A 26,808-nucleotide genomic window follows, 5' to 3' on the forward strand; every position below is an offset into this window, starting at 1 on the left:
GTACTGAACCTTCAGTCTCACAGAAAAGATATTTTGGTGCAGACGCTTTTGAAATCCTTGAGCAGGTGGCTGATGAGAAGACTGGGGAGCCAGTACAAAGTGACACAAACTGCCCTGTCCGAGGCGGAAGCACAGCTAGTGCAGACCAAACTGACGAGAGCACGGCAAGCCTATGTGGTGAAGAGCGATGCATTGTGAGTGTAGGGAAGGGGGCATCACAGCTCCGAGTGGTCGTGGAGTAGCCGACCGGCAGATATCTTATCCGTCGGCTTTATGAAGATGCCCTCGACGCTCTTCCACTGGCACGAGTTGTCCGGGTAGCTGAGCCCACATATTTCCACTTGGCCTCCTATTGGCCGTCCATACGTCTGGCCTGAGGAACAGAGCCACCTGCATCACAGAATGGACAGATGCAACTGAAAGAGGTCAAATGCATCTATCTATACTATAGTGCATATAGTACTGTAAAACGTTTCCCACTTTGTGTTCACTACTTGTAGGGGGTATTTGGAATTCACTTACAGATATACAGTATTATATAGCAAAAAAAAAAAAAAAGACGTGCAATGGATGTGGCAGAGCAAATGGTTGTTTGCAACTACAGATCTTTATTCTGGGAGGTGTGTTGGTATAATATATGTTACATTCACAGTCACAGACAGGTCAACTGACCATACAAACAGATCCAAAGAAATTTCCTTATCGAATCAATTTCACTTCTGCAGTCAACAGATAAATGAACAATACACACTTCTAAATGTATAATTGCATTGTGCAGTTCACATGGTCATTACGTCCCTGCTTTTTCCAAGTACTTTATCCCAATGAGACAGCGGTACGGTAGATCACTTAGTGTAGTGTGTAGGCAGTGAACATCCATGATGCTTGTGAACATAAACATGGATATGGCCCTCTGTAACATCCTCAACAGGTCAGTTTTTTGACCATGCATAAATACTTGGGATGCCAGGCATGCGTTACAGGGCTGGTACTCACGTATCAGTGTCAATGTGCTTGAAGCGCACCGGCGAGCCTCTCTCCCAGAAGTCTGAGCTGCACACTACAGTCCAGTTATCACCTGCACAGAGAAGACACTCATAAGATTTGGATTTGAGTGCACATCATATACAAGAAACAGTGCTAATTAGTGGTTTGATGACAACTGCAATTTTGGAAGTGGAAGCATGATGCAGGTATCTTACTCAATACAACATGTGTAATGAAAACGTCATGATTTTGCAGTGTATCTTAATTGATTTCCTTCATATCTATTTTAAGCCATCTTTCCCAGATCTCACATAAGCACCATGATAATAAATTACAATGTTATGTTGATAATTGGAGCCCTCTCACTCAAATAACATTTGGGTTATCTCTGAAAAGCGCAGGTAAATCAAAAAAGTGCTCAAAGTTAGAATCGTTTTTATATTCTAACGTACCGTAACCACATGTAACTGCTGTTCGTGTAACTGCTCATGCACATGTAACTGCTTTTCTTGCGATGTGAACACACATGTGAGCCTGTTACTGTGATGACGTTTCTGATGTTGCATTCCTGCCTTCCTGTATGCTTCGATTTCATTTTTCGCATAACGCTGTACAGCCACTGGCTTCTGCTAGCTACACATGAAAACTTTCACTGTGACCCACAGCAGGACACTGTATTTTCTGCAACAGATAACTTCAGTCAATACACACACATTTCAGCAATTTAGCATCGCCAGTCAAAAGCCTACACAGAGTGGCACATTGCAGTGCTGGCGGTAACATATTCAGGCTGGCTCAAAAACTTTGGTGGTGACACCAACTTCCAAAACGCTATCGTTTTTCTCTGTCAGGGCAAGTAACTCCAGAGCACAAGCATGTCCACACAGCACATTAATACTTCATTAACGGTGAAAGACGCTAGCAAGGTGACAACAAGCATGGCAGTCTTGAATTCCCTAGAGATCCTTTGAGAAAAGAAAAAGAAACGTCATACCACACGGTACATAAACCAGCAGCTAAATGCCTCTCTTCTCTAATGCAGCATCAGTATTGTGGTAACTCTCGTACATCAGTTTCCAAATTTTAAAACAAAACACACTGCAAAATCTGAACCTAACAATATAGACAGAGCGAATTTATTAGAAGGCAGAAAGGTCGGCCTGAGCTTGAGCACTTTAGCTTGCTACTCTGCACAGGGGAAAAGGGGAAGGGGAAAAAGGAGTAATGAAGATGATGATGGGAACAGGAAGAGGTAAAGCGTATGTACAATAACCACGTAACAGTGGTCTTCTTAAAGTCTATTGTCAAATCCTGTACTCTTGAGAAAATCTATAAATGCCCTTGTAGCAATCGTTGATGCTTTCTGGTCGGACATTGCGGACAATAGATTAGTTTCATTTAGAGTGTTCACACCCATGCCAGCCAATATTGAAGTGAGCATCTTCCGTGTTCTGCTGTGGGTCACAGTGAAAGTTTTCAGTGTAGCTAGAAGAAGCCAATGGCTGAACCTAACAAATTCTTGGACAATATATATGCACGGAAACTATGATTACCATGAGCCACATTGTGGTGGGGCACTCCAAGTGAATTCTGATGACCTAGGGTTCTTTAAGGATGTGCACCTAAAGCTAAGCACACAAGTATTTTTGCATCTCACCCCCATCGAAATGTGGTCACCATGACCTGTGATTGAACACACGTCCTCAAGCTTAGCAGCATGAAACCTTAGCCTCCAAAGTGCCACGGTTGGTACCACACAACGTGTCTTCCAGATTAATATCTCCAGCTCCAATTCAGATTTCTCCACTCAAATGCACGTTGAATGATGACATTGCTCTCACCAGGTAAATGTCTAATTATCCCCCAGAATTTCTAGTTTTGCCCAGTCCTGTATCGTACTTGACAGCTTCAACTAAAGCTGTTCTGCTATCACCCAATAAAGTTTGTCTTTGTTATTAAATGCAACAGATTTATTCGTAAGAGGACAGTGGTGTTTATAGGAGCCAGTTACATGTCTCGCACGTATCTGCCACACGAGGAAATCAGTGTTTGGCCTCCAAATTAAAGCCACCTCCAAGCTCAAGCTGGCTGGATGTATCCACTCCATGTGTAAAGATGACGACTGTCATGAAGAATAAGCGCGTTCCAGTTGGAATGTAGTGCCCACTAACGTGATAACGATGACGATGAGACCATGAAGTTAGTGCGCTTCGTGACGACTGAGACCAGAAGAATAAGCGCGTTCCAGAATGTACCCACTACACGTGTAACGATGACAATATGACCAGAAGTATAAGCGCGCCAGTATAGTGGAAGTACCCACTACGTGATAACGTGACGATGGCGCTGATGCATGAAGTATAAGCGCGTATCGATGCGACTGATGACATGAAGAATAAGCGCGTTCCAGTATAGTAGAATGTACCCACTACACGTGATAACGAACGATGACACTGATGACCATGAAGTAAGCGCGTTCCAGACCACACATTCTCTTTCTGCCATGGATGAAAACGATCGTAAATGCGCTTCTCGCCCTCGAAAGGCAAAATGGCAACGCCGACAACAAACGTTCCCCTGTGCTTAACATCATATATGAGGACCCCTGTGTTTGTGTGTCAGGTCTTTGTATGATGATCCAGTGAGCAAAATTTACGGGGATTGATGGTTTACCAGATTACCTCCGGAGCTTTGCCCACTCATCATCATTCACTTCGTGGATATGGCATGATTTTTTCAAAAGCATTGTGTGACATTACCAGTGTCTCCCTCGCCTCCATCCCCGAATGCGCTGATCTCCTGGTTGTTGGACAGTGGTGACACAAAGTGGTGGCTGTGCAAGTTCTTGTGCGTGACCAGGTGCTCCAGCCTCACAGGTGACCCACACGGAATGGGATCCCTGCATTAATATACGCTTTAGTCACAGAGGTCATCTGTCTTGTACAAACATGATTACATAAGCGATAGTACAAGCATAGCTTCCACGAGGTGCCCCCTAGCAACATCAATCAATCAATACCAGCAATCAAATCCAGGGACACAGGATGATGTTCAATGGCTCGCAATGGTTTGTTATAGTGACATGTCATAATTGAAATTGTTGTCCAGACCAAAACACAGGTGGAGACTTTCCAGAGAACCCATACAAAGGTTGTCACAAGGTCACGAGGTCAGAGAGGAGCAGCAAGCAGCGGACAATTTGCGATGCTTACCCACGCTGGCAGGGTTTTTCCCGCTTGCCCTTGACAACCCAATGGCTGTTGTTGTCTTCTCTGTCCGTGGTTCCCGTGACGGACTGTGCAAATGTCAAACGAGAAGTGGTGTTTAGTCCTCGTACAAACAACACCACATATGCTTGCAGTGTGCGTACACCTTACCTGCTGACCGCTGCCAGAGCCATACTTTATGTCGTGGGAGTGCAGGCGCACTTGGTACTGCTGGTTCTCGAGTTTAAGCACTGAGCCACACGTCACATACTGCAAATCTGCAAAGTGTGGGAGTGTGATCGATTTACTCTGCTACATACAATGATAACAAAACTTAGTTTTTACAGGAGCGCGTTAGAAGTCTAAGGGCTGCTGCCACGCCAATCTCACTATGGTACAAATGCTTTTAGATGAATAGTTTAAACTAAATTACGGGTTTTACGTGGTCATATTACGATATGATTACGAGGTACGAAGTTAAGGAAACCCCGGATTAATGTTGACCATCTGGGATTCTTTGACATGAACCTAATCCTCAGTACACGGGCGTCTTTGCATTGCGCCCCCCCCATTTAAGTGCGGCCTCCATGGTAGGGAATCGAACCCGCGCCCTCGTACTCACAGCTGACACACTATGTAGGGTTTTTACATAAATAGTACAAGTAACACAAACCACTAGTTCCAGAACAGCAACGGATATTTGGAACATTTATTATGCATTGGTCGCAGAAAATCAATGAGCGCGCTTTCTACGCACTTCGCAAACGTGACACGTATAACGCGGCGACTACGTCACTCAAAGAGAACGCGCACGGACACAAAGGTTCTTGTTCGTGCACACTTTTAGAGTCTTTTACAACTGCACAACAACGCGACCAGCTGAAAGGTTCGCATGAGCTTCGTTGCGTTAAGCGAGGTGCGAAGCCGATCAAAATTTGAAACGCCAGCACCATCAGACAAAGTATGCAAGGACAGAAAGTCTGTGCGTGCAAATCCGTACTGCTGAAACAGCGTGCATGGGACTTAGCACGCTAAAAACACTGCGGCATTTCATTCACGGTGCCGTAATTGTCTGCATTCGCTATCACACACAACCTGCACAGAACACGCGGATACAGATTCGGTGCTGAAGCATCGAGTGACGAAACATCGCGAGTGCGACCGACACAGCTTTATCCACAAAGAAAATGATGTTTTGACGCACAAACTGTACGTCATATCACTCACCAGCGCACACTAATGTTCCTAAATTCACAAGCGTAATAAATAGCAGCGATATTTTGCTCCAAAACGTCGAATGCATTGTATAAACAGCGGAACTAGCAGTAGCAGCCGGCGTCCGCCTCCAAGTTGCCATCGCGTCGACTCGAAACACACGTCATCTCTAACGAGCAGCATGAATCACAAGAACGAGTTCACTTTAGCTTAGCAGCAGTTCTTATTCTATCTGTAAAATTTATCAGTGTGCTTTTGTTTCTAGTACGTAACTAAACTTTTGATTAGTTCAAAAATTCATTTTGTCCATGTTTGGCCATCCGCAAGCCAGTCGCCTGGCCACATTGAAGTCATTAAGTTTTGATTTTCTTGTTTAGCTTTCTTTCGCCCGTTCGTGCTGGCTGCTCGGCTCGGGGCGTGTTGTTGGTGTAGTTGCTGTCGTTGGTGGTGTTGGTGGGGGCTATGACTTTTATTTTGGCCGCCTTCAGAATGCAACAACTGTCGGATACGACACCCGTAAACGCGTAAGAACGGCTGTCCGTCGCACATTGTCGGAGAGGGTGATGGAGCAACGTGTGGGACTGTCCGCGGGCGAAGTGCGATGCCGCCGAAGCAGCACGGCGGTGCCGACGACTGACGGGTCCGTGAGTCAGTGATGCTAGGCCTTGCAACAGCCACGGCAGCAACCCGTCAACGGCACACGTGAGGACCGCTTCACGTCGTCGACAGCGGCTCCCGTCGATCCGGCCGGGCCGTTATGGACACCATGGACGAGGACTACGACCTGGACGGCGTGGAGCTTACGCCGATCGAAGAGTACGACTTCGCCAAGGTACGACCGTCGCAGGCCGCCGGGCTAGCGTCCGGCCGCTAAAAAAAACGCTCGGTGTAGTAGCATTTCGAGCGTGTCCGCCAGTTTACGTCCGCTTTTTGACAGGTGGTGATAGTGCGACAAAAAAAGTCCGCTCTCGAGCGCGTGCGAGTGAACGCCGTCTACGGGTCACTGGCGGCCTACATTCAACGGAGCGGTCCTTATTTGGACATTTACTGGTCCCTTCGTTTGGCCAGCCTGCGGCTCTAAGGCCTCATTTCGGCGATGCCCCCGAAAAAAACCGTTAACTGGCCAGTGCATCGCGTGGAGATTCTCCTTCATGGGGTGGGCTTTGGGCTTCGGCACGCAGATGGGGTGTGGGTGGCCCTTTCGGGGCATTCCTTCGACGCCTCTGCAGCGCGGGCGCCGTTCGTTTGTGTGACCGTAAAAAGAAGAAAACAGCAGGGTCGCGGACCGCGCTGTGGTACGGTTCGAGTTCGTGGCTCTACGGCAGAGCACACGATCGCCCGGGCCACGTCTAGCCAGGCGCCCGGGAATTAAAAAGGAAAGAAAAAAAATTCGGCCCCCTTTTTTCAACCGGAAGCGCACGATCCGCCGAAATGCTTGAAAGCCTCGCTACGACGATGGCTGTCTCGTTTTCCCCCGATGAAAGATAATCGGGTTAGCGAGCAGCGTCGTTTGTATTGCACGAGCGTGAAACACCTTTTCACGTTGTAAGGGTTACTGATTCAGTGTAGAAGGCCGCACGATCTATGCTTCGCGTGCTTGAGTTGTGTGCTCACCTGCCATTCTGCTTTACGTTCGAGTGGTTTCGAAGTTTAGGTGGAGTCGCTTACGCTCGTCAAGTTTCGTGTTCGCTATTCATTAGGATAAAGTGTTGCCGAACGGCAGTTACATAAATACGGCCTGCCCTGTGCGGTTAGCGCAGCACGGATTAACCAGATTAACCACTGCTCATGCACATTACTGAGTGTAGATCGCGAAGCCTTGATAAATGTCACTTTAAACAGACTTTGCCTCACACTTAATCACCCCGTGGGTGCTTTTTTTTTACCACCACAGCATTTATCGCAGTGTGATAATGCAGGGCTTTGTGTTATCACTGGCTCGCGTATATATATATATATATATATATATATATATATATATATATATACACACACACTGAACTTTCTTATCTCTAATAATGTCACTACGCCCATTCATTGGCAGCACCTGTTGACAGAAAGGATTTTTTCACGTTTTCGTATGTACTGAAGGGTCAGTAGTTTCTCACATTTGGAAAACTTGTAACACAGGCTTAAGAAAGCATTATCGTTTAAAAAAGTATTGGATGGGACTATGATGAATTAAGTTTATTACCTGTCTTGACCTTTGGTATCGAAGAGTCCAGAAATTAATAAATGAAGATCAGAGGAAGTATGTGGGAGGGGGTGGGAGGTGGGGTCATCATGCAGCAGCTGTCAACACTGATACATCCGAAAGTAGCGTGGTTGCGTTTATCACTTACATAGATAAAAATCATATCGTTCTTATAGCTATTCACAACAGTGTGTTCATTGAGGTAGCGCTAATTAAATAGTTATGACTATAATTAAAATTCTTAAGCAGTCAGTTCCTGCTGGCCTCATGAGCACTGACTGGTTATAATTTGCATTAAAAGTGTGCAGTTTGTATCACTGTGATATATAAAGCGCAGCTTTAACCTTCACGCGCCACCAGCACTTTCACATTGTGATCATGAAAACTGCAACGAAAACAAGAGACTGGTAAAAATAGCACCTCCCCCTACACCCGTCCTCAGTGTCGATGACCTGCCATTGTATGTAAAAAAATGCTATATAATGAGACACATGCGGTATACGTATTTGTTATTGCTGCTCTTCGTGCAAATGGACATACTAATCGAAGTGACCAACTAGTTAACTAAATCAATACTAACACGCATAAAAATATGGCTGACTAGTCATGCTTGAAGGCACCAGCTTGTTGGAAACACTTTCAGACAGCACCTGAAACAAGGTTGTGGTTGCCAGAGGGATTGCCAATCTCGAACACATCATTTGGTTTCTATGTTCCACATCTATTCAAGCATTAGCTGCTTTTATTGATTAGCCCTGGACTCCCAAGGCTTTGAATACGAATTGCAAGGTTTACAGAATTGGATATTATCTGCAGTACCTGGATATGCTAAAGGGTTAGGTGTGTAGACATTACACTTAGCTACATATTATGTGATAGTCTTGTATGGATGAGCATTATATTTTTTGCCTGCTGCATCTTCCAAGCATCCTTTAAAAATCCCATTTGGTAACGTTTTATGAAAGGGTTATGAGTCATCGTGATTTCGCATGGCTGTAACAAGTGAAGCCATTGAAAAATGTATGTTCACTCATTAAGTTGCTGATAATTTTAATGGGAAAGGTTTTGTCATGTTGGCACAGTCATGTTTGGTAGAAGTATGTTAACATTGCTAACATTTTAGTAACAGTTGAAGTGCACAACAAACACTGTCAAGTGATATCAGATCCCAGAGTTTCCAGTTGTTTCACTGGGGACGTGGGTTGCTAGGATGAGATTATGAATATTTCATGTACGATGTCACACCACAATAGTAAGTGATAAGAAATCGTGTAACAGTGAATGTTGCTAGAGCCAACGTGAGTGACGAAAGTACGTCCACATATCGAAACGTTGGCTGCAGCGACAATCCGTTTTCAACGACTGCTGATCACTGCAAACCTCCCTGCTCCCTGAACAATCTTGTTTGCAGAATTAGAACATTATAATACATGCCACTGCATTGAAACTGTTGTCACCTGGCTCTCCACGTCCTATAAATTGTTACTAGCAATTTATAATTTTTCTATAGCACTTTTAGGCTAGACAAAACTTTCTTAGAACAGTACAATCAACAGGGCTGTTGCAATTTATTGACTATGTGCCTTTGCAACAGATTCTGGTGATGCGTGTGCCTTGGTCAACTTGGATGTAAAAAAAAACTGGTTGAAGGGCCGCTTATATTCGGCTGAATACGGTATATTTCGCTGATCCGGTGGAACAAAAGCACTCCGGTTCTCGTTCTTTCTATGGCGGAGGAAGTGAGCTGTGCTGGACTTTGTAGGGTCATTCTTTTGTCCTTTCACCCCTTTATTTATTTTATTTTTTTTTTTGCAGACCGAGAAAAAGGAACAAACAGAAATGAAATATCGCGCTTATAGGACACCGCCCAGCATTGCATTCGTTCGTCACCAACACACGACTCCCACACGCTCGCGCCCACATCAGCATTTTGAGGCGGAGCGCCCGCGCCTGAACTTGTCCTCTCGCAGGCGTAAAACGATCGCTTTGGCATCGTGACGCCACTGCGTGGCTGATAGCTCGCTTCTCTCATTCTTTTTTTTTTCTTTTCTTCTTCGCCCCCCCCCCCCCCTAGTTTGTGGCTTCTACGACGAAACTTGGCAATCCGTATCCGCTGGTTTCGGTTTCGTTCTTCGCCGTGAGCTTTCGTGGCACGTGCACATAACGGTTCCCACCTTTCCGTGTCTATTTTGTTGTCCGTTCTTGTTATGGCGCGCGTTCATTCGTTTGCAAGCGACGAAGTGTAGGAGGGACGGCGTTGACGCGCTGTTTTAGAGCCATGTCAAACGACTTTTGAAAACGTGTCTCTTCGTAGGCCTCTTGCGCCCACTTTCTTTTTATAAATGGGTGTGACGAACATGTCCGATAAAATTTCTGACCGAATTCAACTGCCATGTTTACTCGCGTGCTACAGTCAGCAGATAATGTTTCCGCGCTGTTGACTATCCGCTGTTATATGAAACAGCAACCTTGTCTTTCATTCGATATCTGTGCAATGATTCAGCTGTCTACTACTTATTATTCACATTCGCGAGTTTGATAAAGCGTGTCACTGAAGAAGTTGCTGCTGAAACGCAACACACAGGGATAGAAAACGCGTGAGGGCACAGGTCTGTCATCTCGTTATTTCTGCCCTTGATTGTGTTTTTATACGTTGGAAATCACCAATATGTTGTACCAAAAAGCAGAAACGTCCGCGTTACCGAAGAACCGGTAGTTTTGTCGATTTCTCGCGAAAATTGCTGCGTTTACGGTAGTATTAGCGCCGGGGCGTTTATAGCCGCAGCTGGCATCTCTCAATCAGTAGCGCGTGCTTCTGTGTTCGGCGCGTGCCTTCCCTTCGTGTCAGGTTTCCATCTGACGCCACCAATTGTCTAGAGCGCAAAAAAAAAAGTACCTGAAAGAATGTATTGTGTGGCTATAGCCTTTTATCAGGAAATATTACTTCAATACACTTTTATCTGTTTGTGTTTCAGTTTTCAAACGACGTCGTGGTGCGAACTGAAGTGGCCTTATTTCAATATCGATGTTTAGGAAATACGGATCATACGATAACCCGTTTCATACGTAAGGGACGAAGCTGCGAACGCCAGAGCAACGTTTCGCGTTAGCGCGTGATGGAGCCGGCGGGTGTCTACATACATACATACATACATACATACATACATACATACATACATACATACATACATACATACATACATACATACACACATACATACATACATACATACATACATACATACATACATACACACACACACATACATACATACATACATACATACACACACACACACACACACACACACACACACACACACACACACACACACACACACACACACACACATATCGATGACCATGCTCGGAATCCACGTTGAGGCTCCTGACTGGTGGTGGTGGTGGTGGTGGTGGTGGTAAACATTTTATTCAAGAAATTTACAAGAGAGCTGCTGTGTGCCTGAGTGGCAGTCCCTAGTACGGGACGGCCATTGGAGATGGCCTCTGCCCGGGCGGTCGCCACCAAGGAGCGTTGCGCATCCAAGGTAGAGCAGCCGAGCAGGTACTCCTCCCAAGCCTCTCTAGTTGGGATGGGGAAGGGGGACGGGAAAGAAAGTGGAGTTTGCTAGACTCACACTGGTTGCGATAGGAACGAGGGCGCGGTATCGACGAGATAGCTGGCTATGGGTGAGCAAGTAAATGCACCGCCGCCACGTATATATGTTGTATTCACGATTACCCAGCACGTAACGACGATTGCATAGCATCGACACAGCTTATGAAAATGTGCACCTTTTGTTTCACTCAATTTCAGACGTCCGTTGTACCTGCGTAAGTATATGCAGTTTGCCGTTACCTATCTTTAAAGAGACACTGACGTACAACACCAAATCACCAAATCGCTTTGTACTGTGACATTATCATTGAGATCTCTACTGCAGTTATAACTTCGCCATCATAGGTACGTTGTCATGTCCGGCTGGCAGCACAAGCCAGTGGAGCCTTGGACATAGGACCCCACCCATCTAGCTCCTAGACCCCTTCCCTTTCCCTCAATAAAAGTTATTCTTCTTGTCGCAAAAGAACGTGATTTTGACTTTCTCGCCCTAACTTAAGCACCTTAATGTCAGCGCGTAAGGTCACGGATTTCAAGGTCTTTTCTTTTTCTTCGAATTTCGGCCACATTGGCTCTCGATAGCCCCCTTTAGATCACAGCGCACTTCATGTTTACCGACAGAGAACCCCAGCAGACACCTTCAAAATATATCACACGTCAAGGAAAGTTAGTGCGGTATAAGCTCAAGGAGGCGTCGTCACTTGCATTTTCTAAGGCTTTAGTATTTCAACATTGAAACTGTTTAAGCTATCGGTAACTTGTGCCCCGTCGTGCAGAACTCCACAGGTGGGTACGCACCACAGGACGTTTCGTTTAACGCCACACGTTAAACGAAAACTCTGCTCGGCGAAATGGAGCACGTGAAAGAGAGAGAGAGAGAGAAAGAGAAAATAGAGAGAGAGAAAGCGATAGAAAGAGAAAAATAGAAATAAAGGCAATAAAGACATATAAGAGATAGAAACAGACACAAAAAGGAGATAGAAAAACAGAGAGCAAGACAGAAAGAAAGAACGAGAGAGAGAGAAAGGGAAGAGAAATAAAGATAAAAAGAGATAGAAGAAAGACAGAAAAAAATAGAGAAATAAGGAAGGCCATCCAGCTCCGCTTTTCCGTCAGGCTTGGCACCACTAGTGCAACGCTGCCATAATATTTTTCTGGGGTTGTTTTTTCTGTTTTGTGTGTTTCCCCCGCCTACCAAGCGACCTCTCGCGGCAAGAGTGGTTTTAGTATTGACAGCTGTGAACTTTGGATGATTTACTGATACGAGAGCAATCATTTTTAGTGTCTCTTCGAAGCACCTTCCTTTTTCACACCTGCACGAAAGCAGTGCGTATTGCAGTAAGCTTCACACGTGCGCCTGTCGAGGAAGGCTCCCTGGACGCCTCCATAATTCTCTCTGGTCTGTTGTTAATATCCGGGTACTCCCCAAAAATGCACTGCCGCGGCCGCGACGTCAGTTTTCGTAATCTCGTGCAACAGTCCAGTGAGGAGGTGACTCTTCTCTCCGTTGAAAAGTTCTTATTTGAGCGCGAGTGAAAGTGCAACGTCCGTTCGAACCAAGCGAATCAGAAGAGGTAGCGAGGGGAAAAAACAAAGAAAGAAAACTCGGCCCTTTGACTGCGGAATAAATTAACGGCTCCTTCCTCCTTCTGCGCCTGCTTTTAACTGCGGTGATCCGCTCCGGTGCACACTACACTACACCTTTGGCGCACTTCGCACGCGTTATCTCCGGCCGCCGACGCCTCTTCACCATCTCGGAGGAAGTGCTGAATCGAACGGGAATATACGAAGACGGAGGGTGAGTGGGCGTTCGATTTCTTTAGGCTTTCGTCAGAGACGTCCTGATAAAGCGACGCTCCCTCGTCGTTGTCATCCTGCTTTCCTTCCGTGTCGTTTTCTTTGGTTATTGTTACTGTTTATTGTTATTATTTCGTATATGCTACGATGCGCCGTTCAAATGGATGCTTGCTGAGAGTTTTCGCTTATGCCAGACTCTAAACCCTCTTACGAGCTGGTCAGTCTCGGTACTCGACCGTTTATCTCTGTCGATTGGCGTCAAATTTTTCTTCTTATTCTTTTTATTTTTTTCATTCGCGATCTAGGCACCGGTACTCAGAATGATGTGGCGCTGAGGTGGAACGTACAGTCGGCTTATATGAACAAACTGTTTAAATCCTTTAACTGTACACGTATCTGTCATGATGCAAAAACATGTGCACCATCATCTTGACTTCGTGACAAATTTCAAGTGCCTACCGTTTTCGAAATGATGGCCTGCGGCTTTTGTGAGGTTAGAGGATTGGATCAGGTAGTGAGAGAGAGAAATATAAACGAAGGGGAAAGGCAGGGAGGATAGCCAATCGCGTGCTCGGTTGTTGAAGGGAAGGATGTGTGCCTCCTTATCGAAGCATCATGTCGCACTAAAACGTTGTGGGACAAATAGTCGCGTGATGTCATCGTTGCCACTCCCGTCCACATTAACCGTCGGTCTTCTGGGCCCGTTAGCATATGCATATTCTTGTAAGAAACGGCATGTCCTCAGCGGCGTTTGTAGAACGAAAAAAAAAAAAAAAAAAAGCAAACTTTTCTCTAGGTGAGGTGGTCTCCGCTGGCGATTCATTTCAACATTGTATAAAACAATGTTGAAATGAATCGTATTCAGTTTTATTCCAAGGAGAACGCGCAACCCCTGCTTCCATAAACAGTGTCAAGCAATATATCAGCTGCCTACCATGTCTGTCTGAGTGAAGTTTTTAGTGCTAGTGGCCGCAGTTTAATCGTTGAGGTCTGGCTCACTGAGCGTCGCACCATGTACTGTACGCAACGTATCGTGTTTTCCGTCTACTATTAGCGGAACGAAAGTTATGGCACTCTTGCTTTTGTGTCACTTCTAATCGGGTTCAGTTAACAATTTCCTCTAAGCGAAAAAAAAAAAAGCTTCTTTAACAGGGGACGACGTGAAGCCAACAGACACTAGCACTACCTCCCAACTATTATTTGGAGACATATTTATGAGAAATCATGGACTGCCAGCTAGCTCCAACACGCACATTGTTCGGTTAACGATATGAAGTATCGATTCGATTCGAATTTTCGAGTAGTGATTGTTTGGTTCGAGATCCTTATCGAATAGAGGAATATTCTGTTTTTAAGCAAAGAGTTCATTGTTAACGCGGAAGGTGAAGCGCTTACACTTTCACTGGTTGAATCGCTTTCACTTGTTGAATCAACGTCATAAGGCCACCGCAGCACCGGTGGCCTTATGACGTCGAGGATGACGTCGAGGAAAAGGCCGTTGTTTGCCGTTGTTTCCATTCCTTTCATTGTTGATAGTTAGCTGCTTCACGTTTAATACTCGAGTTTTTAACTTGGTCTTTGTTCTCTCAGAATGCGACGTAATCCAAATGTGAATTTATTATTTATTTCCTGTAGTTTCGTTATCTTTGCTACCACGAAGGTGCGTCTTCGATGACGATGATTTTTATAATAATTTCTGGCATTTTGCGTGCCGAAACCACGGTATGATTACGACGCATGCGGTTGTGGGCGGCTCTGGAATAATTTTTACCGTTTTACCGGGTGCCATGATTTGTGCACGGGTGTTTTTGCATTTCGACCCCGTGGAAATGCGGCCACCGTCGACGGAAATCGAACCCGCGTCCTCGAGCTTTGCACTTAAACATCTTAGCCGCCAAGCTACCACGGCGGTTTTCGTTAACGACGACACTTATATTCTATTCAATGCGTAGTATAAATGTTCCAGTGGAACTAATGAAAATAGGTCCTCAAGGACTGTTTTATCAACCCAAATAGACTCGGTGTTTCTCGTTATGCCCAACGTGCTTTTATAGGTCAGTGAGCGTTGTGTTGGCACGTACGAGCTCGCGGTTTCGATTCTCAGTCGCATTTCGATAAGGGCGGGGAAAAAAAAAGAATAAAACGCTCGATGTAATAAGTTTAGCCGCGTGTTCATGGAGGAACTCCATGCGGCCAAACGCGATTCCGGGTGCACCACTATGCAACGTTTCTCAAAGTCGTTGTGCTGGCGCGTAATATGCCGGAGATTGGATAGTTTTTAGGCTCTACCCATACGTTGATAGACGTTAAGCTGTACCGGCCGCACGAGCTAACGCAAATGGCCTATACAGCTTCCACGGCTTTATTGAAACATTGCATTCTCTCCCTCTACCCCCCCCCCTTCCCCCCACACACACACTGTAATTCTCATGGGCGCTGTGGGTACTATGATAAATGAATGAATGAATAAATAAATAAATATTTCTAGGTCATTGCGACAGTGCTTCCGTAATGCCCATACTTAAGTTTTGAGTCTGCAATGAAGCTTGCCTTAATCTAATGCTGCGTTAGTTCAACATTATTAATTGCTTATCTTTTGTGTCTATTTAAGCGCTCTTTGTCTCCCGAAGTAATACACTGGTTACGATGCTCGGCTGCTGACCCGAAGGTCGCGGGTTCGATCCCGGCGATCGCATTTCGATGGAGACGAAATAGTGGAGGCCCGTGTGCTGTGCTATGTCGGTGCACGTTAACCCTTTATCAGACGCGAAAAATCTAGCGATGGTTTCTGCTCTACTTTTTTTCCCAGACGAATTATACCACATGTGGGAACCCCCGAAACAATTATTATTCCTCATAAAAGAATGTTAGCTGAAAAGCGAGTGGGACATCACCTGTCCCACGGACCACTGGAGGCCATGAGCCAAGGTGGGACACACGCTGTGCCTCTGCCCATACTGGGCTTCAGCTTGTCAGTGTGTGACATGATTATATAGCTGCACATGGAGGAACTGAAAGCATGCAACGCAAAGAGGCACTTGCCAGGCTTTGAACGTTTTTCCTGCGAAGTTTTCGAGCATCATCAGCACCTTTTGCGCGTAGTCGTGACGCATGCGGTAAGCTCCTTGCCCTCAGCGTGCAACACGTTCGTGCAATATAACTTGTGCAACACGCTCTGGCAAATTGCCTGTCTTTCAGTGATCTATGGAAGCATAAAATATGAATGAGAATAGCTAAATTGAAGAGAAATCTCTTTTAAAGAACACCAGATGGTCGAAATTTCCGGAGCCCTCCACTACGGCGTGCATCATAATCATATCATGCTTTTAGCGCTCTTACCGCAGCTGTCACGCTACAGATATTGATACAGGTTCACTGCAGAGCGAATAATAGAGAAGAAACTATAGACGACTGGGGCAGTGGTCGCGACAGCTGCGTCATCTTGGCAGCTTAGGTGTGCGGCATTGCGGAATTTACCGGCGCTAATATTCGCGCCGTTTGTTCAAAAACCCGCGCTCACATCGAAAAATCGCGCCCCGCAGTGCACAGCCGTTCGTTGCCAGGCGCGCCCACGTGGCTTTTGTTCACAACTGCCTCATCTAGCGCATTCAGCTGTGGCCGCGGTGGTGAGCGCGCTAAATCACGTGCTTCTGGAGAAAACAGCTGCATTTCGGTGAACAGCGCGCGCTCGTGCACGTCGCCTTGCGTGGATGCGTAAGGACAGGTAGCGATTCTAGGACAAGCTCGCAGCGCATGGATCCTTAAGGACAAGGTGTACGAATCTAGTACGAAGTCTCGCATGCGTGGATGCGTAATTAGGACAAAAAGGCGTACGGTTCAAGGACAATAACTGGCAGCACGTGAATGCATAAGAACAAGGTATATATGATTCTAGGACAAAATCTCGCAGGTCATGGATGTGTAAGGACAAGGTACACAATTCTAGGATAAAATCTCGCAGCGCGTGGAGGCGTAAGGACAATGTGTACTATTCGCGGACAAGTTATACTGGGGAACCTGCTTAAAAACTACTGCTCGAGAAGCGAATCGGTGACCCACTTCAGTCGCGACGCCTGGGGGAATGCGGTGACGAGTCCCCGACCCCTTGTACCGGATGATGAATGGACAATAACAATGAACGAAATAAACATAGGGGACATGCATGTTATGACACACGCAACGCTGGCTTTGTGCGCGGCTGTTATTTTGACTGGGGCGTTGTCGTTATTGTAACGTAATTTAGAAACGCTTTCAGGTCCTAGTGCTTTACCATAGCTTTGCTCACTGCGCTGTACGCATCGATTCCTTATTACGCAAGACATTGTGTTTTATTCGCATTTGTAAGTAAAATAATGCTGTAAACCTTGTGGAAACTGCTTAGGCTGCCATATTCCATAATTCATGTTTGCCCATGCCGTGGACAGTTTGTTACCGTATTGACAAGATGTACTGTTGGGTTAGTTGGTCCATAATCGCAGTAAACAGCGCCGGCATCTGGTCTGTTGTTTTCGCCGGCGCTGTTTTACTGCGATACGGTATTTAATTGGGATATCACGGCGCACATAGCTGAACTTGAAGAGCGCGTTAAAAACGAGGCGGTGAAAAGGGGAGACGAGCACCACGCGCACCCTTTGTCAGTTTTTTTTTTTCCATATATGTTGTATTAGTTCAACTTCGCTTTCCGACTTCGCACGTGAAATCTCGTTGGCTGTGCGCCCCTGCAGGCGCTTTCACCGAATTTCGTATAGGTTCCGTAGAGACGTAAAATTATTATTAATCCGGGTAGGACCCTGCGGGCTATAATCGGTGTTCAATGGTAAAGTGCACAGCGTGAGAACGGACAAGGGGCGGAAAGGAAAAACCGAGAAAAGTGTTTTTCGGTTGCATCTTTTCTCCCTTACCCCCTTTGTGCGCTGTACGCTTCTCTACTCTTTAAAACGATGGCAACATTTTGCCGTTTTCAAATAATATCGACAGTCCTGTGACGGATAGGATGGTTCAGTTTGCTTATAGAAACTGAACAATAATTTTAGATGACCTAAAAACTATGTGTCGAAACCGGAGGACGTACAGCCGGGAGCATTATGAAAGGGAACAAGGATCTTGTGCTGAGGCAGTAATTTTACTCGTGATGTGCAGATACGAGTGTGCGGTAGTGGCAGGCAAGAGGTATACTTAACGCTTGAAACTTCAGTGTTACGAACACTTTTGAAGGTAATTTCAGTGTTACCTTTCATATTGCTCATGACTGTACATAGTTGTATGTCGACGATCTCGTCACAACCTGACGCGTACACGTGCTTCTATAATGCCTCCCCCCCCCCCTACCAAAAAAAAAAAAAAAGAAACGAAGTAGTCGATGTGACCTGACGACATCACATGTGGTGTCAGCTCTTCGGAGCTTGACAGCGGCAATTTCAGCAATTACATTAGTGCTGAAGGGACGCCGCGCTAAGCGAGGTGTGGTTTCTGTCATCTCAAGCGCAGGGTGGCCCGTAAAAAAAGTCGCACATTCGTGGACATGATTCGGGGACGTGCAGCCGATGTTTAAAATTCGTTTTCCAGGAAAGAACTAAATCACTCGCAGTCGTATTGTTTGGTATAGATCACCAGAGTACGAAACCGAACATATAAACACACTCGGAAAATTTTTATTGATGCCACTGCACATCGACAAGTCGCCGAAGTTGTTCTTCGGGAGCCCGTTTTTGTAGTAAGCTATAGGCTGCACTGTGCTTTTTGCGATAGCATTTTTTTGAGTGCAAGGCATAAAAATATGAAAAAATGTTTCTCGTAAGTTTAAGACGAAGGTCGAGAAGCACGCTGAGATATCTCGCATCCTTGCCGCGAAGTGAGAATTTCTTCTCGCAAGAAAGTCTTTCTCATTTCTTGAGTGTATACGTTATCGTGTGTGTGTCTATATATATATATATATATATATATATATATATATATATATATATATATATATATATATATATATATATATATATATATATTGTCTTGTATAGCCCGCTGATTGCAACCGGTCTCTTTTAATGAGCTTCCGCCGTGTTTTGGAATGTGTCGCTGCACATCCATGTATAACCAGCTTCACATTAACAGGAGACCTTTTTTTTTTTTTTTGTTCATCTGGAGCTAACACGTCCTCCAGACACGGGTTGTCCAGACAGAGGCTTCCGAAAATGCAGTCCTTGCTTTCTTCCTCACTCTCTCGAAATCGAATCGTGCACGGCGCGAGGTGTGTAAACTGCTGCGACCGCCGCGAACGCTCCACGTAAAGGTCATTCACCCCTGCCGCTTTTCAACCGGCGCATTTTATGTGTTTACTTTGTTCAAGAAACGCAGTGTATTGAAGGAAGAAAAAAATGAGTAAAGAGAAGTCGCACACCATCGTATACACAGTCTAAGAAGAAGAAGAAGAAGAAGAAAAAAAGACATTGTGAACGACATTCCTGAACTGGTTCGTTCCATTAATGGGAATGATTGTGTACGGACGGTGCCTTCGTGTATTCTCGTAGTTCCGGATGGACGCATGCCATTCGCGAACGATTTCATATTTCCTAAATAAAGCGCGTATGTATAAGGGTAAATCAAGGATGTACTAAAAATCCAATGCAGTGGTGGGTGATAATTATAGTCACGCTACTGAATTAATGAGCAACTGCTACTGTGAAGTCAACGGCTTGTTGGCATTCCAGGAATGACGCAAAAAGTAGTGACGTCTGACGACAGTGCCGCGTGTACGTGGTTTTCGTAGTATAGCTCGCCATGACGTCATGAACTTTTTACGTCGTCAGCTCGGGCGTAGTTATTGTGTCTTGGTGTAAAATATACTACATTGTGTTCCAAGGAAGGCGGACTGTGATTTTAGAAAATTTGAAAAACTTAATTACACTTCGCTATGCAATAGCCAGAATAATACAGAAACAAAAAAAACAATGTATGACATCACATTGACGTATATGGAAAGTGCTATGTGATAATGCATGGGAAGGCTGCGTGGTTTCGTGGAGTCTGTATAGAAAGGTTTAGTTTATATAAAGGTTTCGTAAAGTACATGAGTTGACAACCTGCCACGGTAGTTGCTGAGCGGCTGAGGTTGCACTGGTTAGCTCGAGGACGCTGGCAAAACCACCTGTCTTGTCCTTGCATTTAGGACCCCCACGTTAAACGACCCACAGGTGGCCAAATTAAGCCGTAGTCCGCTACTCGGTGGGTTTCTTGATTAACTTGGTTTCAGCACGTATGACCATATTTTTTAGCGCTGACCGTGTCCATTGAAATGGTGGTTACGCGGGCTTATTGGTATACGTGCACATAGTTTTTAAAACAGCGCATATACGGGACACGAAAGAACCCCGGTACACAGGCACGTACCTCCATCTGTCATCAATCTAAAACTGATTTAGTGAATGAAATAATAAGAATGCATGAAGACCCGTTTCTTTTTCTTTTTGTTATAGACACAGCCACACGAAGCCAATAGGCAATAAAGCCAAGGTACGCATATAGGGGCCGTTATTTGTAGTTTTTTAACGGAATTGTAGTAGTTATGTGATAAAGAGTAAAACATTAAATTGGAAGGAAAAAAATGCTCCCCGCCGGCGGCGACCGAACCCACAACCTTTGAAGACCCACAATCTCTTCAAAGGTTGTGGGGTTAGATCTCCACCGGTGGCTAGTTGTTTCTTTCGTCCACTTTAATTAATTTTTCCTTAATTACTATATACTTCAATAAAAAGAAACTACAAATAACACCCCCCCCCCCCCCCGTGTGCTTTCCCTGGCTTCATCAGTCTGACTTGGCGGTTCTCTTTCAAGCGTCCGCTTTAATGACTTGCGCGCCGCATCGCAATATCGCAGTTTGTCCGCAGACCCGGAAGGGTCGACGGGCGCATTCTTCGCGCGGCGCCTCCCAAGAATAGCCTCTTATCTCGAAGGTACTACGTTTTTCTTCGAGTCCGTTCTTCACCACGGCGGCGTTATGTTCCGGGTCGACCTGCGCTGCAGCAGCAGCAGCAGCAGGCGCCGTCCTGTGCGGCGTCGCTTCCGAGGAGAGAGGATACCGAGCCCCCCTCGTGGCGACTTCGAGATCCTGCTTGGTCCGCGCGCGCCGTGATGTGTTTAATGCGACAGGAACGAGGGCACACGCGGACGCGTGTGTGTATGCGACCTTGTGCGGATGACCATGCGCGGGCGCGATCCGTGTTTGGGAAAGGTCGGCGGTAGCTGTAGCTCCAAATGAAAGCGTTGCGTGTATACGTTTTGTAGCCCCCCGTGCAGATATCATAATTCGCGGTTCCCCTTGTCCTAAAGTGACTCTAAGAGAAAAATAATTCGAAATGCATTTGTACAGTACCCTTCTACGATTAAAAAAAAACAGGAAGAAAAGAAAGGAAAAGCACTCTTACTACGAAAAGACGCTCGGAAAGACAGAGAATGGCCGCGAAACTCCAGTCATATAAGCTATGACGTCATGACCAACTAGACATGACGTCACGGATTTTGCTAGAGCCTTTAGTCGGATGCAACTTCAGTAGTCTGCGGCATTTCTTCTTCAAAGGCGGATGCACACAAGCCTACACCAATGGGCGCGCACTCCAGACTGACGTCATGTGCCGTACGGCCGGTGACCCTGCCTTAGAACGTTGTCAAGTGCATGAGCGGAACTATTTCTTTAGTCGCGGAGGCTATCGGCTACCGCGCTTCGGTCGTCTGGGCGGGGCCTCTCCGGACTTTTTAAGCTGTATTCGATTATAGTTAATGGTATAACGTTAAGAAATGGACCATACTTTTGGTTCTAAGGGAACCGGAGATTGAACATGACAAGCTTAAGGTACTTTTACCGAGCCGACGCGGACCAAACTGGGGAGTGGAGGATAATTTTAAATCGTTGACGTCACAGTGAAGAACCGGCGGTGAGGTTACGGCGCGAACTTCGAAAGGCGGAACGTTCGCCTTAATTTTCTCTTCAGTGTCAGCTTGCTGTGCCTCACTTAACGACTACAGAGTTTTTAAACACTACTTCTTTTCTCTGAACTGATTGAAGACTCCTGTAATTTCACGGTCTTTTCACCGGCAAGCAATTGCACAGGGTATGGCGACGGCGTATACCTGCAAAGGTTGATTTTGATGCTTCTGCACGCAGTTAGGGTGATGAAGATAACAGTCACAACGCGACGGCTGCAGGGAAAACGCAAGGGCGGAGCGCGTCATGGAAACGAGTGTGCGAGAAAGAATGAATAATAATAAAAAAAACTTGAGCACTAAGCGTAGAGACGAGAATGTGTTCATTAGGAGACACAGGTGACAGAGATGGCTTGCGCTGCCGAGTAGGCACGGTGGTCTTTTTCGTTTGTTTATTTTCTTCTCCGAGCAAAGTGCACGAAGTGAAAGAAAAGGAGAAAACTCAGGGCGTGCACCGGTTGGAGTTTAACGAGCGCACTTGTGTGTATGCTATTGCGGTGGCTGGGGTGAGAGGTTTGAAGCAGTCACGGTTAACGCCTCTTTAAAAAAGGGTGCTTCGTTGATGGCATCGTCGTAATGCCAGGCGATGGGTGTTAAAAAAAAGTATTTTATGTCTGTCGTTTTGACTATGAAGGTTTAAAAGGACAGTAAAAAGAAAAATTATTTTTCTCGTATTAGCAAATTACTCTTTCACGATACCAAAAACACCGCGCTTGCTGCGAGAAGACGCTTGGTAAGACGCTTGGTGCGGGTGGCGCCGCCACCTTGACGCTCCCGCACCAGTCGCCGTAATGTCGTAGATTTTGACGGCGTCTTAGGGCCTGCGTATAGTTCCTAATCTGTAAGAATGAAGTACATTGTCCTCTGAGGGAGCCAGAGACTTATATACCAAGTTTCAGAAAATTTCGTTGAGCCAGTATGACCAAAATACGAAAAAAAAAAAACTGAAATCAGTGACATCTGGTCGATGATTGCGGCGGGAAATTTAAAAGTGAAACTTCTGACATTTATTTTCCCAACTATTATTAATAAACCTGTGGTGGTGAAATTAACGACACTAGAGTGTGCAGAGTATCATCTATCAGTCTAAATTAATTATTGTTTTACTTTAGTGTCCCTTGAAATAGGGAACTAGATTATGGAAAGTATTCGACCTCTTATCACGACGAACGAGGCCATATTTTTCCGTTTGCTTTCCAGGCACAAGCCGACGGTGCCACTGCTGCGAATATTTGCCCCATTACTACTCGCCCTAGATTGGCTGCGACGCGCCGCCTCCTTTCCGTGTAACTACACTCGGCGTTCGTGTGCGTATAGCTGTCCCGTTGCCGCTCCCCAGTTTGTCAAGAGCACCCCTGACCGATTCTGTTGACCTCGCGCTTCGTTGTAGGCTGCATTCTCGCCAGCCATCCACCAACCGCCCGCGGGATGTTTAGACTGCGAAGCGCGCTGGGCGCCACCCCGTAGTGCGTGCGCGTACGCTTCAAACTGGGGCGGGGTGGGCTGAAGAGAGAGAGGGAGAGAACGTGGGGGAAAGGGGGGCCATGGAAGAGCGCATGCACGCTTTCGGGCGGTGACACGTTGAAGTATGCAAAGTACCCGTCGCTGCTCCTTTTGGGAACACCCGTGTTGAGTAACTCTTGCGCCGTGTATAAGGTATCATACTGTGTATCGTGTAGCATGGCCTCCGGCATTTGCCAGTGCGCTCCGATTTCGGAGGTTATGCCTGTGCCGGTGCCCGCAATTTTCGGGTGCTACCTGCAGGGCGCTGCTGCTGTCTGACGGTTTTGTCTGTTTTGTGCCTGGGCGTCTGGTTCTTTTCTTTTTCCTTTCTTTTTTTTAATCGCTTGAGGTGGTATGCCGATCCGTTCGTCTTCGCAGTGGCATGGATTTGACTGCTATACCAGTGTACTTCCGGTCCTATTTTGGCGTTCCACTTTACCGAGGATCTGTATTGGTTATTGCTGAATTAATTAATTAATTAATTAACTAATTAATTCATGTTTTCCTTATTCACATAGGGCAGCCCGAGGCCTTAGTGGGGAGAACTAGAGAAAATGACATACTGACCCCGCAGGTTAGTTAGCTTGAACCATAAAGATGTCAGTGTCACCATCGTTGGTTGTTTTCAAATGAAATTAATATGCCTCGTGCCGCAATCTCGCATGTCTTCAGTTTTATGTTCTTTTAGAGTACTATTGACGCCTTAATTTACCAGCAGAGCAGCGCTACTGCGCTGGTCGCAGCTGTACTAGCAGTGGAGAGTTTAAAAGGCTCAACGTTACGCGAACGGACGTTCCTTTCCTCGCGGTACGGTTGAGGTGTCCACCGAGAAGCGAACAATGGCAGGCGAAGGCGACGCGAACGGGGCCCGATTACGCTGTCGCGTTTCGCTCTTGAAGGCGAAGTTCAAGCGTCCTCCAACTGCTTTTGCTCGCATGCTCAGTGCTCGCATTTCGCGCGGTCTGGCCGTTAAGTAAGGCTCGATGCAGTGTACACTCTAAGAAAAAAAAAAAAAAGTCCTTTGACACTTTTTTTAGAGTTTTGACTTGCCACGTATATGACTCTCTTTAAAGAGACACGCTAACTCTCTTTGGAGATCATTCTACTCTCTTCAAAGAGTAGTGGGACCCGAAGAGAGTTCACGTACTCTTTAAAGAGAGTCATGTTCCAAATCAGGACTCACCGAAAAGGGTAGCACATAATTGTTTGTTTGTTAGAGGGTATAGCGGTCTTCATTTTTTCTCCGAAGATAGCCGAACTTCTAATGGCTACCAACTGGCACTGCTCTACAGAGGGGAATGGAAGGCTCTTCGCGGTTCGGTGGGGGGAGCATAGATCATTTTGTTATGTTGTAATTGACAATAGGTATACGTACAGGCCTGAAGACTAGTTTTTGTTGAGCAGATATAAACGCCCACATGTCGACGATCTCTCGGTCTCGATTAAAATAGCTGAGCTGTGGAGTTCCAACGGCACACGGCGCACGGATTTGTTCCCTGTCACTAGCAGCGAAGGCTCCGCATTGTTCGCATGTCTCTTTAATCTTTCGAAGCGTCCAAGTGTAACGTGATCTCGACAAATTTATCTTCCGAACTCGCAACGGTTGCCTATCTCTCTGGGTCACGGAGAATGATCTCGCGATATCTAACCATGACAGTGGGTGGAATGCTTTTGGAACGCGCGTTGTACGCGTCACATAGAGCGCAAGCCTTTTAGAAACATTCGTACGTTTGAGAATTGCGTGGTATGCAGCCACATTTAGAAGGGAGCGAAACGCAAAAACGCCCATCTACTTAGATCTAGGTGGGTTGTCAAAATTAATTCGTAGTCTTCATTACGTCGTGACTCACGATGAAATCGTGGCTTTTGGCTCAGAGTTTATTGAATGGCGCACTCATATTTTTTTTCCTTAATAAGTTCGGTCACGAGCGTTTGTCTTTGCTAAATTGTACTCGCATTATTTTCTCGGCTATTGCGATTGTTAAGGCTTTGAGTAGGCTACAGAAACGTGATCGATCTCAAGCATTTTTTTCGTGAGGCACACGCAGTCACATGTTGAAACCCTGCCGTGGAACAAAAGCTCTATATTTCAGAATCTGCGTCCAGATTTTAGTCATTTTGGATATTGGTATCGGCATGTTTCTCGAATCCTGACGTCAAATCCCTTTCAGAAATGACCCATATATGATATAAAGGAAAGGCATTATTTCAAATTGGAACGTTAACTGACATTTTTTGTTGACTGGCCATTATTTTATGAAAAGCAGTCCCACTGCATTTGGAAATAACTCATTCTCGCAGCACTTGTTCACAAATGTTGCACTTGCACTAGTGCAGGCACGTTAAAATTACCTGCGAGGTACGTCACGTCACATCGACCTCACCAGCGCCGCGGTTCAGACGCGACATTGGAGAAGCTAAATTCGGCGAATCTGGCTAAGCATGGTCTTTTGGCTCCGAAGAATACTATATATAAAAAAGAGTATGCGTTACTATTTTCGGTCAGTCCTGACTTGCCACGTATATGACTCTCCTTAAAGGTGTCAGACACCTTAACTCCCTTTTGGGCTCCACGGCTCTCCGACGACAGTATATAGTGATCTCCAAAAAGAGTTCACGTGTCTCCCTAAAGAGAGTCATATGCGTGGCGAAAGGACTCCTTTTTTTTTTCTTAGCGGGAACTACAGTTCTGTCCAAGCCATTATTTGTATTTCTCATTAGCGTCTGTTTAGAGCACGGCCAAAGGCTCAGTTATATTGCTCGATTCATTGGCGCTGATAATCAACCTTTTCCGCGCGACAAAATAGTCTTGCACAAGTCGTGGCTTCGTGCCTGACGCAAGAGCCAAAGGAAGGCGCCAAATGCCTTGGTGTCTGGCAGACGCCAGGTGTTGTGCGCTTCTTCGTACGGTCTCTTGCTTGCGGGCATGTGTATGCGTTCGGGAACATGTTGAATCGATTGCGCAAGGTCGCTGGGACGAAGTGTAGAAGTATATCCGTACATGCGACAGAAAATGCACAAACCTGCTCTGCTGAAGCGAAAATTGCTTTTGACAGTTTTTTTTTTTCCTCTTCCAAACACCTGCCAGTAGATATTATACGTGCCCGATGAAGAGACAACTACGCTCCACTTGCACTAACGAGGTGTTGTTTCATGTGAATCGATGTGCTGTGACTACCTCGCGAATGCTCTGTATCGGATGATGAGATACACGGCTCAGAACGACAGAAAGTTGAAGGATTCGCTGTATATTAAGCGTCCTGACACGAACACAAGGCGAATTGAAAGAGACAACACACGCGAACGCGGACTACCAA

General features: G+C 45.8%; 2 protein-coding genes across 2 annotated transcripts in view; one reads left to right on the forward strand and one right to left on the reverse strand.

The window, feature by feature from the left end:
- Positions 1-200: 200 nt before the first annotated feature.
- LOC119377850 (stromal cell-derived factor 2) lies at positions 201-5,579 on the reverse strand. The gene is made up of 6 exons (XM_037647148.2): positions 5,421-5,579; positions 4,365-4,471; positions 4,200-4,282; positions 3,747-3,886; positions 997-1,078; positions 201-390 (listed from the first exon to the last, which is right to left on the reverse strand). The coding sequence occupies exons 1-6, from the start codon at positions 5,548-5,550 to the stop codon at positions 216-218; spliced, it is 717 nt and encodes a 238-aa protein (XP_037503076.1). The 5' UTR covers positions 5,551-5,579; the 3' UTR covers positions 201-215.
- A 215-nt stretch (positions 5,580-5,794) lies between these two features.
- The window catches only part of LOC119377853 (patronin), a 39,844-nt gene continuing 18,830 nt past the window's right edge, over positions 5,795-26,808 (forward strand). The window contains exon 1 of the mRNA XM_037647150.2: positions 5,795-6,240. Within this exon, the coding sequence (XP_037503078.1) occupies positions 6,166-6,240 (75 nt within the window). The 5' untranslated portion in view covers positions 5,795-6,165. The remainder of the gene's footprint in view (positions 6,241-26,808) is intronic.

Source organism: Rhipicephalus sanguineus, unplaced genomic scaffold, assembly GCF_013339695.2.
Source record: "Rhipicephalus sanguineus isolate Rsan-2018 unplaced genomic scaffold, BIME_Rsan_1.4 Seq585, whole genome shotgun sequence".
NCBI classification, from domain to species: domain Eukaryota; kingdom Metazoa; phylum Arthropoda; class Arachnida; order Ixodida; family Ixodidae; genus Rhipicephalus; species Rhipicephalus sanguineus.